Below are 13,627 nucleotides of genomic sequence, written 5' to 3' on the forward strand. Positions count from 1 at the left end.
TAAATACATATTTCTTCTTATTAAAGTTACAAAAGTGATTTAGTCTTGATTTAGTGAGAGTTTTTCTCTCTTTTGTTGTTTGATTAACATGAATGACAGACAGCAGGAATATTAGACTGCTGTCACTTTAAGAGCTGCCCGGATCCAATATACTGTTACACATGTGTGTTCTTTCTCAGCTGTTTGCTTTCACTTAAGGCCTAAATTACTGTGTTTATGAGGATGCTTGCAAAGACGGGCATTTTGATACAAACGAGTGTGTGTATTTAACTGTTCAAGGCCTATAAAGCAGCAAAAATAACTATGAGCACCGTCTTTCCTTGCACACACTTCTCTGACAGCGCTCAGAAACAGTCTCTCAGACAGCGTGCGTATCTACCGAAATTAGTTCTCTTTCACTGCTGATTGCACTTCAACAGCTTCAAGTCACTTGTTTTTAAACCGCAATGCTTGAAACGCATACAGACAATAAGTGTTTGTGACCATGTAGCACAGCAACGTCACGTGAATGTGTAACTGCGATAGACACGGTACTCCAAAATCACTACAGTTGACAAATTCCTACCGGTTAATCATGTCTACCGGAATATTGCCCACCCCTAGTTCACACAAAAATTCTGTCATTTATTTACCATCAAGTTGTTTGAAACCTATATGAGATTCTTTCTTCTGTTGAACACACACAAAAAAAATATTCAGAAGAATGTCTGTAACCAAACTGTTGAATGTAAGCATTGACTTGGATAGTATGGATAAAAATTAAAATAGAAGTCAATGGCTACCAGCTGTTTGGTAGCCAACATTCTTCAAATGGTCTTCTTTTGTGTTTAACAGAAGAAAGAAACTTATAATGGTTTGGAACAACTTGAGGGTGACGAAATGATGACTTTTGGGTGAACTTTAAGGAACTTTTTTTGTAGAGAGGACAATCAAGCAATAACAAGATTCTTGTTTGCATGCACAATATGGGATACAGATAAATCTTTACATTTGGAAAGTAAATATTACATAACAAAAATCACCATTATAGACATTTGGGGCTCTATCATACAAGGCGCGAAGCAAGTGTGTTTTGCTAGTTTCAGCCCGACGTAATAATCATTTTCACTTCCTGTGCCACGTTGTTTAAATAGCAAATGCATTTGCGACCATTTGTGCGCTCATGGGAGTGCTGGTCTGAAAACGAGGTGTGTTCAGGCACATTGCTGGCGCATTGCTATTTTGAGGCAACTGAAATAGACAGCGCCATTGACCAATAAAAACCTGGTCTAAAGTCAGTAGTACTCGTTTTTTTTTGTTAATTAAAGAGTGCGTTAGTATAGGCGGGTCCACAGCGTGCGTACACTCTGCTTATTACACACACAGGGACACGCAACAGCACACAAACATGCCAAATATACAAAATTAAAGGATTGCAATGTAAAAGATTATTATTGTGTAGGCTACATAAATATAAAAATGCCTACATGTCATAATGGATAGTCATTGCATGTATCAGAATTAGGCTACCTATCTGCTCGCGCACGAGCAGCTCCGTTTCGTCTCTGGAGACGCATTCTGTCTTTGCTCTTGCAAATTCGTCGTGTAAATAGCAAATCCGCCATGGCACAAGCACAACTGGCTCTTAAAGGGAATGGGAGATGAGACTCTTGATTGGTTTATTGCACGTTATGCCCAAAACACACCCATTACTCATTATGAGAATAGGGACAACCCTTTTAGACCATGCGCCCGGCGCGCCGATCGTTTTTCCCGTCATTAAACTAGCAAAAGTGGATTTGGACACCCCCTAAGTGCACCTGCGCCGTGCGCTTTAGACCTTGCGCTTAGATCGTTAAAATAGGGCCAAAGATGTTTAAAACTAGATAGATAATTAATTTTGCGCTTATATATTTTAAGAAAAACAAGTAAATATGTGATTTGTGCCTTTAATGCATAAAAAAAATCATGGAACTCAGAAGTGTACTTTATACAGTATGTGGAAATCTCTGCTACTCTGATCTGGTCTTTCAGAGGATTTCACTCACAACCCACAAAAAAAAATCTATTTTTATTGAATCTAAAGTTTGTCGTAAAAAAATTAATGAAGTAAAGATAAGCGTTGACGTGTTAGGAGAAGCACAGAAAATATAGTGTTACTCCTGAAATAATCTGTCCCTTGGTTTAGAACAGCATGTGCTAATGTGAAAATTCTGGCTTAACTCAAGTCTTCTTGTCTTCGTGTCTGATTTAGAGGTGTCTGAGGAGGTGAAGAGGGAGGGAGGTTCATATCGACAGCTCTGCATTATGAAAGACTTCAGACTTGTTAGTTAAGTGTCAGGTGTCACCATGTGACCATATACATATTGAGAGACATCTGCCATCTTTTAGGCCTAAGCTTAAGATTTGTGTATTTGATTTGCATATATAAAAATTTTCATTCATTTGAGTTACAGTTTTAACAATCATTTAAAAATCTAATAATCTGCACACAATACACTGCAAATACTTGTCAGTCATGGATGAAAGGGGAAAAGTCTCTGTAATAGTACTAATAAACTAAATGTGTTTAAATGCACAATAACCAGGTTTATATATTTATCAATAAATCCAATTTGTTTTAAACTCATACATTTAATTAAATATCTTGTTCTTCAGCTAACCATGCTCATACTTTTAATTGAATAAATTGTTTTACAATGAACAGATTTATGCTGAATATAAGCAATTTGAATACATGCATTTAGAAAATATGACTGTTGTGTCATCTGTGATTCAGCACAGCAGCATATTTTAACTTTTATAGATTTTAGTACTATATTACTAGATTTTATTATATTACGTAAGCTCTAAATGATGGATTTCCACTAGAGCTGCATATACTCAATTGCTAAATCTCTCAAACAATATTTCCTATTGAGACAGAAAAAAAAGAAGATTATCCCTATGTTGATGTCAAATAATTCCAGGTAACCCTTTTGGACTAATATACAGGTGCATCTCAATAAATTAGAATGTCGTGGAAAAGTTCATTTATTTCAGTAATTCAACTCAAATTGTGAAACTCGTGTATTAAATAAATTCAATGCACACAGACTGAAGTAGTTTAAGTCTTTGGTTCTTTTAATTGTGATGATTTTGGCTCACATTTAACAAAAACCCACCAATTCACTATCTCAGCAAATTAGAATACTTCATAAGTAAAAAAAAAAACATTTTTAGTAAATTGTTGGCCTTCTAGAAAGTATGCTCATTTACTGTACATGTACTCAATACTTGGTAGGGGCTCCTTTTGCTTTAATTACTGCCTCAATTCGGCGTGGCATGGAGGGGATCAGTTTGTGGCAAATTTATTGAGATGCACCTGTAAATAAGATTGTTGTAAAATTAAATTTATTGCACTGTGCAGTACAGTCTTAATGTCTTTGAATTGTGGTTTTTGCACCTTTATCATGTTATTCATTGCATAAAACTTTAAATGGAGTTGTACTTTGAAATAACATAAAAACCGCTCAGTGACCTTCCTGGGATGGCAAGTTTGAAGGGAAAGGGAGGGAGGCAGGGAGGGAGGGAGGATGGAATCCATCAGGGGATGGGGGGCATTTTGTTACCTCCCACCCTGAAATAGCCTCCTGCGCATGCTCTTTCTATATATGCATACATTGACATCGAGATGCAGCAAACACACTCTTGTGGACATATACATGTGCACATATATGCACACCCACACCGGTTTTAAAGTTCTCTGCTTACAGTTTCGAGTAAGGATTGCATTGTTGGTGTACGGTTACTGTCGCACCTGTACATTTGTTCATCACACACGCAAATGCATATTCTCTGGCCAGTGCAGACATTTCCACTTGCTTGTGCCAGCATGATCCATCTAACACATTTATAAGTGGATTAGTTTTGAGGCATTAAAAAGGTGATTGACACTCAGTCTTTTCAGGTAGTTAAAGAGGTATTCAGCAGCAGTCTGATTTTATGGGCTGTCATCACCTTCAGACTGGTTGTTCTGGGGGCAGGGTTGTCATACAAGGACAGAAAAACATTGTGTTGTTATTTAGTTGAATTATTGTTGTTAAACCATGAATTGATATTGTATATGAATCCTTGATGTTTCTATTAGGTTCCTACAAAGTAGATTTCTGGCATACAGTTGTATGTAATCTCTGCCCCCTTGTGGTATATCACATTAACTGTCACAGTTTAAAGGGGTCATATGATGCTATTTTAAAGATCATTATTTGGTGTATTTGGTGTAACAGAATATGTTGACATGCTTTAATGTTAAAAAAAAACACATTCTTTTTCAAATACTGTACATTATTGTAGGTCCTCTATGCCCCGCCTCTCTCAAACACGTCATTTTCAACAAAGCCCCCTCCTTTGACAAGCACAGTCTGCTCTGATTGGCCAGCTGACCCAGTGCATTGTGATTGGCCGAACACCACAAGCACGCGTCGGAAATGTAACGCCCCTTACCATAATCGCAAGCTTCAAGCTTTCAAAGTAAATATCAAGACATTTTTAAAATAGCCAATAGCGTTTGTTTATATCACAGCGTGGGCTAGAGCCGTTCAGCCGCTGAGATCCGTAAAGCTGCATTTGACAGGGTATGCCAGGGACAATCTCATCCATATTGCTATAAAATATAGCATTCTGTGTAGAATTCAAATAGCTCCGATACATTTTGTGGTCTGCGCCGACTCGCGCATGTGATCCCCTCCGTGCTATCGTGTCTCTGGACCGGAGCAGTGTGTGCGGTGGTTAGCGTGACAGCGCGAAACAATAGGTTACTGTCGTAACCCCGGTTCTCTGAAACATCGAGTGGAGAGATCCACCTATGGGAAGGGCATCCCATAGGTGGATCTTGAACACGAGATGAAAGAGAACCAGACTTCTTTTTTTCCTCCATGGAAAGCATATTTACACTGTTTGAATCGTTCCCTGTCCCCTATATAGTGCACTACGTGCCATTCACTGTACAGAAAATACTAATTCTGTGACAGAGTGACCGATTTCATTGGAGGATAGTGGCTATTTTATAGTGTAGGGGGCGGGCGCTTCGGATTCTAGAGAGCATTTGATTGGACAGAAAGTTTGATGAGAAGCTGAAGTACGATGTGACGTCAAAAAAAAAATATCGTTGAGCCGTTTAAGTGACGAACTGCAAGCTTTGAATGCTTATATCTTCTAAATGTGAATTTTGTCACTGTTAACCTTAAGACTAACATATTGATACTAACACCCAAAAAGCTTTAATTTTGATTTCATGGGGACTTTAAAGCTGCAGTCCGTAACTTTTTTTGGTTAAAAATGATCCGAAATCAATATTTGAGCAAATACATAACCAGCCAGTGTTCAAAACTATCGCCTTACTTTAGCCCAATTTCACAACGGTTGTCTTATAATAATGTTTTCTAATTTGAGTGGTATGGTAGGTTTTCAAGGGGAATTCGAGCATTACCTCACGTCTGTAAACATAAAGAAGTTGTCCCGGCTACTAGGCTATCATAGGAAGATAATTCCGCACACAGCTGCAATTCCAGGCTTTTAAACAGAGATGGCGACAAAGAGGCAAAACTTACGGACTGCAGTTTTAATCTTTATAAGTTAGTAGTACTGTTCGGGTTTACAGTGCATTTTACCAAATCTAAAATCATGATAAAACACTAATGTGATTATCATATCAAATGATAATGTGTTTTTAACATCTGTTCGTGTATTACTCTGATGTTTAACACCTTTTGTTGCAGCACTGAAGTTATGTGACATCTGCTGTGACTGTCAGACAGTTTATAGGCTACAATCAGTCTGCAGCTGCTAAAGTACAAGTCCTGTTTGTCATTCTACACATATTCTACACGCTATCATCTCTTCAGGGCCGTCATATCATGTTACCCCATTATGTAACACATGCGATGCCATTACCTTCTATTCCATCTCGTTAAATTTCTGTTTGTTTATCAGCCTCTTTCCAATATGTTAAGGAAACATGAGTGCCATACTCCGCCCGTTAATATAAGAAATATCAGCAAGTCTGAATATATTAGCAAAAATAAAGTAAAAACAAGAAATATTGCCATTCAAAAATAACTATTTTCTCTATGAATCCATTTTAAAATGTAATTTATTTTTGCCACGGCAAATATACATTTTCAGCAGCCATTACTCAAGTCTTCAGTGTCACATGATCCTTCGGAAATCATTCTAATATGCTGATTTGATCTTGTAGATTCATGCAAAATCTTTCCAGTGGATAAAAGTCATCATGGGTGAGTGACAGTCCCTCTGATTGAACCCATGTGTTTTATGCAACGAAATGCATTTCTATTGCAAAACACATTCTAATATAATTATGTATTCATAAATGACACTTCATTCCATCTCCATGTGAGGCTAGATGGTTTTGTAACCAGTAATTAAATCACAAATACACACAGTCAGGCATGTACGTACACAAACACTCTCCATCACACAAAGGAATGTGAGCACTTAGTCCCTTTTTATAAGCTCTTGTTGTCAGAACGGTGGAGCTCACTTCACATTATCAAGTTCCCATACCAAAGGCGTCACCAATCCTCTCGAGATTACTGAATGTTCAGTGGCTAGCTATTAATACATCAGCCAATCAGAAAACAAACCATTATTCCTCCAAGCAATCAACTGTATGCTTTTAATGGAGTGGTCTATCACATACAGTGTGGCACACAACGATCCAGGCTAAAATAAGATTATTGTACGCTTAGCTATGTTATCGGTCCCTCTGATTAGTTGTTTTGTTAATATTTACAAGCTATCGGGTTACAGTGTAGCGTGTGAAAAGGGCGTTTAGCAGGACTATATCTATCTGTTTATGGTAAAAGTACACTGTAGCACCTGTCTGTGGATTGTCTCTAGAGGCTAGAGGGGTGCTGGAATGATTTTAAAGGAAAATTCCTCGTTACATATTAAGTTAAGCTCTATTGACAGCATCTGTGGCACACTGTCAATTGCCACAGAAAAGGATTTCTACTCACTCTTTATATATAACTTTTTCATTACTATGGTTTTTCCCGGATTCTCAAGGATTAAAAAAAAAAAACATTTGTTTAGATATTACATTTGTCAACAATAATTTATAGCCAATTAAGTATTTTAAGCTGAGCATAACTATAGAAATATTTGGTAACACTTTTCAGTAAGGTCCCATTAGTTAATGCATTAACTAACAATAACTAACAATGAGCAATACATACGGTATTTATTGATCTTTGTTAACATTAGTTAATAAAAGTACAACTGTTTATTGTTAGTTCATGTTAGCTCAGGTCCATTAAATAATATTAACAGATAATATTAACTTTTTATTTTAATAATTAATTAGTAAATGTTGAAATTAACATTAAGATTAATAATGTTCATGTTAACTAATGCATTGTACAACAAATGGAACCTTATTAAAGTGTTACCAAATATGTATATTGATTGTAGAAATTTCCATGATTTTATACAGGATCTTCCCAGTTTTTTTAAACTTTTCCAGTTGTTGATGCTTTTCTGAATGAAGGCTAAAAAGCATTTTTTAATCATTTCAAAGCATTTAGTAATTTTAGTCAATTAAATATTTTGAGCTGAACATAACTTAAATTTAGGAAAAATATTGAATCATTTGTTTATTCTATAACAAATAATAAATAACTGGAATAAATAGCCACTAGAAACTGTAGACTGTTTTAAATGTTATAATTTCTAGGACTTTTTTAGATCTTTGGGAATCACAGTTTTAACATTCCTTGATATTATATTACATATTTTCTCATAACTGTGGGGACAAACATCACAGCAAACATTTAAATTTCTGTCTACATGTTTTCTTTCTATTAAAGAAAGAATTGGTGTTGAAACAGTTTTGAGTTTTCACTCAGAAATTGCTAGTAAACCTCACAATTAAACAAAAAGAAACGGCAAATAACACATTCAATTGATGAACATGATAAACACTGATAAACATGAAATTTTGAAGTAGAAAGAAAAATTGTCTTTACTTCTAAAACACAGTCTAGTAGTTTTTGTTTTATTTCAAGTTCAAAAGCATTTTTCTCATGCAGTTCAAATTCAGGCTCATATAGAGCTTCGTAGAATAACAAGACAGTGGAGCCACATTGAAAATAGAAGTCTGAGCCATTTCAATGTCCCAACAACTATTCTGTCCCAGTTTTTCAATAGACTCAGCTGTGCGCACCTGCTCTTGTTCAATCACACATTTGCACTTGGCTCATTGTGGCTCATTGCGTTCTCTAGCCTGGAACAAAGGGATCAGAGTTCTGTACAGTAACATATGAACACAGTCCCTTTATCTGTGGGTGTTGATTGTCAGTCGATCAGGAGAAATCTACTGGTTTAACAGTCTTTACATTGAAAAGATCTGTCAGTGCTGTCGTCGATATGTCACTCTCTGAGTCCATCAGGCTCTTTTTCTCGCACCCACTCTGGTTTCAATGTTTACACACCTGGCTCTAGGATTCACACTCTAACACCGCAGCCCCTCCTCCAGAAGATAACAGCGACATTACATTTACCACTCACACACCGGCCAATAGGAAGAAGCATGCTGACCCCTATAAAAAGCATAGGTTTTGAAGCTGAAGACACCAGACAGAGAGATAGCAAGAGAATGAGAACAAATGAGCTGTAGGTTGGGAAGCATTTTCAAGAGGACGTGAAGAAAATAAGCTAAACTTCTATTTGTTTTAACTTGTTTTAAAGTGTCATCATGAGCTCTAATCTTGTGAAGTCTCTTGCTCGGGTTTATGACCCCAAACCACTTCATGCTCAGAAACGATTGAACGGTGGAAGAGCAACAGCAAGAAGAGCTTCACTTTCTACCTCAAACAAACATCCATCTTCATCGATTTCTGATCAGCCTTCATCAAAATCCTCCTCACCTTCTGCTCTTGTACATATTGAAGGACAAGTCAATGATCTGAGTGATAAGATGGACAAACTCCTCGCCCTGCAGGAAGCGTCTCTGAAAAGACTGGATACCATCGGCCAAGATCAAGGCACAGCTGCAGGTGGACGAAGCATGGAGCAGATGTTGTGCGATGTGCGTGTTGTTATAGAAACTGTTCGAGAGAAGGAGGAACAACAGGATCAGCGACTTGATGCTTTGGAGCGACTAGTCAGCGGCATTCAGCAGGTTGTCAGTTTTGTTGCTGAAGTGTTGAAACACTCCAGATTGGCCGATCTCTTGAAAAACACACACTCAAAATCCAGCAGCAGGGTGAGTTTAGATGTTTTATGCACCAATTCAGTGTTTGAAATTACTCATTTGGATACATATTTCAAGTACAGATGAAAACAAGTACAAACTACAGTGAACGAATGAGCCAAACACATTAACAAAGACACTTTTTTCAGTATACAAACACTTATGTGCAAAATTAGCATTAGTTAGTCAAATCTGTGAAGCAGCTGACCTGATGAATGAATTAAAAAGAGGTTATTGTTGCACAAAAGTGGACTTCTGTACAAGAGAGGAAATATGTTTATCTTACCCATGAATTGTTCACATTTGCTTTTTATGTTGTGTGAAGTTTGTTCTTTATCTTTGCATAAATATTGAAAACAAAAAAGCTGGATGCATATGCATTAAATGTTCTTTTTTCTTTCTTTATTTTCCAAATTATTTTTGTGTCTAGCTGTGCTGCATTTCCACCAGGGGCTTTTCATGGGTTCATTGTCCTTGTCATTGGCTCGAGCCATTTATAAAGCAGATTGACCGATGACATGATGAGTGATTCTCAGTAGCAGCTCAAGGACACAACTGTGCATTCAGCTCATAAGATGATTGTGTGTGATCAGAAATATCAGATTCATTGCACGTTAGCAGCTCAGAGCATTTGAATGTATGTACGTGTCACTGAAAGCAGGTGTTTTTATTTAAAGGAGTGTTAATAAAGGATCATTGTTGTTTTTTTACACTGGTTAGACTTTGTGTTATTATGACACTTCACTTGTGACCATATGCTTATACTTTTCATAGATACTTATACCTCTGTCCTTTTTAATAAATGTCCTCTTCTCTTCATTCTTGCTCTGCTGTTGTTTTTTCTCTCTCTCTCTAGTTTAGAGAAAAGGATGGGAAGGAGAAATCTAAAGTGTACCAAAAAGGTTTAAAAACCCAGAAGAAAAAGAAACCACTGGATGCATCAGGTGAGGGAAAAAAAAACATACAATAGAGTTTAAAAGCCAGAGATCACATTGAAAATATAATTGTAATCTGTAAATAAACTGAAACTTTCAGCATTTTGTCTGATTTAATACAAAGACATGTTTGACATGAAATGAAGAAGAAATGTTTAAGATTCTTTGTTCTTTGTACTAATTTCTTTCCCCCTCCTTTTCAAGACTTAGTCCAGGCTGGATTTGAAGAAGTGCAGAAGCTCAACCAACAGAACAATCAGCTTTCTCAATGCACGGCAGAGACAGCAGTCAGCACAGCTGCACATCTGGATCTTATTGAAGAAGAGCAAGAAGGAGAGAAATATAGAGAAAGAAAAGATGACAAACAACAGGATGCAGTGGAAGAAGAGGCAAGAGAGCAAGAAATTGTTGCTGAATTATTACAGATAAAAGAGGAGGACAAAAAGGAGGAAGATGAAAGGTTAAATCAAGAGGAGGCTTTATGGTTATCTGATGAAAGCCAGCTCGCTGCTCTGAACTCATCTGGCCAGACAGATGAAAGCATTACGGTCACACCAGAAAGGTATGTCCTGGATATTCAGATGCGAATTTGGTTCAAATAAATTGTAAATACGCTACTACTACAATGTTTTGGGACTGTAAGACTTTTTAATATTTTTGAAATAGGTATCTTATTCTCACAAAGGCTGCATTTATTTGATCAAAATACAATAAAAACAGTAATATTGTGTACTATTATTACAATTGAACTTTTTCTGTTTGAATATATTTTAAAATGTCATGTATTCCTATGATGGCAAAGCTAAATGTTCAGAAATCATTCTAATATGCTGATTTGCTGCTCAATATTCGAAATACAACAGTATTCAAAACAATATTCAAAATATGATGGATTTATATAATGAATTATATTTTAAAATATATATATTTTAATAAGATACTAAGATAAGAGATATTTTATATTACCTCTCTTTTAATTTATATATTCATGTAGCTGTGAGGAGAATCTGGAAATAACTTTCAGCACTAAGAGGCATGTTACTGACGAGAATCTGACAGATGAACTTAAAAAAAGCCGAGTGGAGGAGGAGGATAAGGAATTGAAGGAGGAAGAGGAAGCAGGACTTGAAGCTGCAGAGGCGGGACCAGAGAGACCAGAGGAGGGGACAGAAGAGGAGAGGAAAGATGCAGAGCCAGTAATTGACGAATATGTCATTGGTAAGAAAATAGTCTAAGAATAACTGTAAATATATTTCCCTTTTTGTAGTTACATTTCCCAATCTTTTCTACAGATTCTTCCCCTCCTCCACCTGCACCATTTGAGCACCGTCTAGTGACAACCAAAACCCACCAGATTACAAGTTACTACACTATCAATAAAGAGGAAGTACTTGGAGGGTGAGTTAGTATTTATGTTGCATCATATTATATTAGATTTCTTTACATCAAAGGAATTTTTAAAGTATGATGCCTGTGACATTGAACCCATGGCATAAGATTGCTAAGCATTTTAAGAGCTTACAGGACACATGATACACAAGGGCATGAAAGTGACAGACAGGTGTGTGTGTGTGTGTGTGTGTGTGGGAAAGAAAGACGCTGAGAGAGTGAGACATGCGGAATATTTTTAGCCCTTAGTGAAAGTAAATACCGAGAGACAGGAGGAGTTTCCAGATTTTGTGATTTAAATGTGTTTCTTATTGTCTTATTTTGATTTTGATAGAGGACGCTTTGGCATGGTGCACAAATGTGTAGAGAAATCTTCTGGCCTCATATTAGCAGCCAAGATCATTAAAGCCAGGAGTCAGAAAGAGAAGGTAAATGCCTGCGTAATGTAATGATTTTAAGTAATGTAATGATGACATCATTACGTTTTTTTTTTTTAAATCACCCAATTAACTTATGGACCACTTGGTGACCCACAACAGTGATATTTTTAGTATTATATGTATACTATTATAGTGTTGATTAATGTTTTGAATCAGCTTTTATTTTTGTATTTTCAGTAATGTGTAGTAATTTAGTAACGTGGTTATCTGCTTTTGTCATTTTTCTTTTTTTTATATTTCAGTTTTAGTAATTTCCTTATTTTCTAGGTTTTTAATTTAAATTTTACATCTAATATTTATATTGTATTTTATTTCAGCTTTACTTTTATTAACATTTTCTCATAGTATTAATTTAGTTTAGCTAGTTTTTAGATAATATTAACACTGGTCCTCGAACCACTGCTTTAAAACCATAATAAATTAATTGTAATGAATCATTGATTTTCATACAAGTTTGTGTTGTCAGGAGGTAGTAAAGTGTGAGATTGAAGTGATGAACCAGTTGAATCATGCCAATCTGATCCAGCTCTATGCCGCCTTTGAATCTCGACATGAAATCATTCTAGTGATGGAGTAGTAAGTTACATCGAAAAACACATTCCACACACAGACATTCTCTCTCACTAACTGAATCTCATTCATGCTTTGTTTCTATGTGTATTTTGTGTACCCTGTGTACCCCCTAGTGTTGATGGCGGAGAGCTGTTTGACCGGATCATAGATGAGAACTACAAGCTGACCGAGTTGGACACAGTTCTGTTCATCAGACAGATCAGTGAAGGGCTTCAGTATATGCACAAGATGTACATATTACACCTTGACCTAAAGGTACCAGACACATTCTTGTTAATAATATGCATTTTAACAGCAGCATAAAAAAGAACAAGAAGTTTGAAATACCTGTGTTTACTCTGTCAACAGCCTGAAAACATTCTCTGTGTCAGTCGACAAACAAACAAGGTGAAGATAATTGACTTTGGGCTTGCAAGAAGGTTAGTAGGCTATTTGTTTCTGTGTATGTGTTTACACTGGCTACATTTACATGCAACCAAATAACATTAATCCGTTTGTAATAGGATTGACGGCTCAATCGGACTGAAAAGCCTTCATGTAAACACCTTAATCGATCCGATTGAGCTCGATCGGATTGAAGGGGGTGGTTTATTACTTTTCTAATACGATTGAGAGTGCATGTAAACACTCGATCGGATTGAAGTTGAACCCCGAAACTGAAAGGACTGCGCATGTGTAATGAAGCAGAAATAGCATAATGACGTATGACGCGCGGAACGAGCGTTTCTTCCTTTTGAATGTGTGTTGTATAAATGCCTGTCCTGTCATTATAAAACTCTCCTTTCACTCGGCAACTGTGAAGTGGAGCAGGACAACCTCCCACTAGTGATGTCCGGTTCGCGAACGAACCACCAGTCCTTGTTTTGGATTTTCATCCACAGGCAACCCGTTTTGGGCGCGGGGAGGGGCATTACTGCGTGATAAATATGAGCAGCACGGCACAAAGCGGTTTATATGCATGTAGCCTATATTTGTCCATAAATGGATAAATATTAATTCTGCTGTTAAAAACAAATAAAGAAACCGTGTAGGAGAGTGGTTATTATGTGCAAACA

The 13,627-nt window shown here is 36.7% G+C and overlaps 1 protein-coding gene across 3 annotated transcripts in view; it reads left to right on the top strand.

Moving 5' to 3' along the window:
• LOC107721383 (myosin light chain kinase family member 4-like) overlaps positions 1 to 13,627 on the top strand; it is a 24,076-nt gene that overhangs the window by 7,273 nt on the left and 3,176 nt on the right. For 2 of the 3 annotated variants that reach the window (XM_016529380.1, XM_016529379.1), the window contains exons 2-9: positions 10,092 to 10,179; positions 10,375 to 10,732; positions 11,165 to 11,388; positions 11,463 to 11,568; positions 11,894 to 11,987; positions 12,466 to 12,575; positions 12,686 to 12,827; positions 12,921 to 12,991. In XM_016529380.1, the coding sequence (XP_016384866.1) occupies positions 10,092 to 10,179; positions 10,375 to 10,732; positions 11,165 to 11,388; positions 11,463 to 11,568; positions 11,894 to 11,987; positions 12,466 to 12,575; positions 12,686 to 12,827; positions 12,921 to 12,991 (1,193 nt within the window). Of the gene's footprint in view, positions 1 to 8,629; positions 9,248 to 10,091; positions 10,180 to 10,374; positions 10,733 to 11,164; positions 11,389 to 11,462; positions 11,569 to 11,893; positions 11,988 to 12,465; positions 12,576 to 12,685; positions 12,828 to 12,920; positions 12,992 to 13,627 lie in introns of those variants that run through there. The other variant, XM_016529378.1, reaches the window with a different exon arrangement.

The sequence above is a fragment of the Sinocyclocheilus rhinocerous genome, unplaced genomic scaffold (genome assembly GCF_001515625.1).
Source record: "Sinocyclocheilus rhinocerous isolate Xijiao unplaced genomic scaffold, SAMN03320098_v1.1 scaffold271, whole genome shotgun sequence".
Classification (NCBI taxonomy): Eukaryota; Metazoa; Chordata; class Actinopteri; order Cypriniformes; family Cyprinidae; genus Sinocyclocheilus; species Sinocyclocheilus rhinocerous.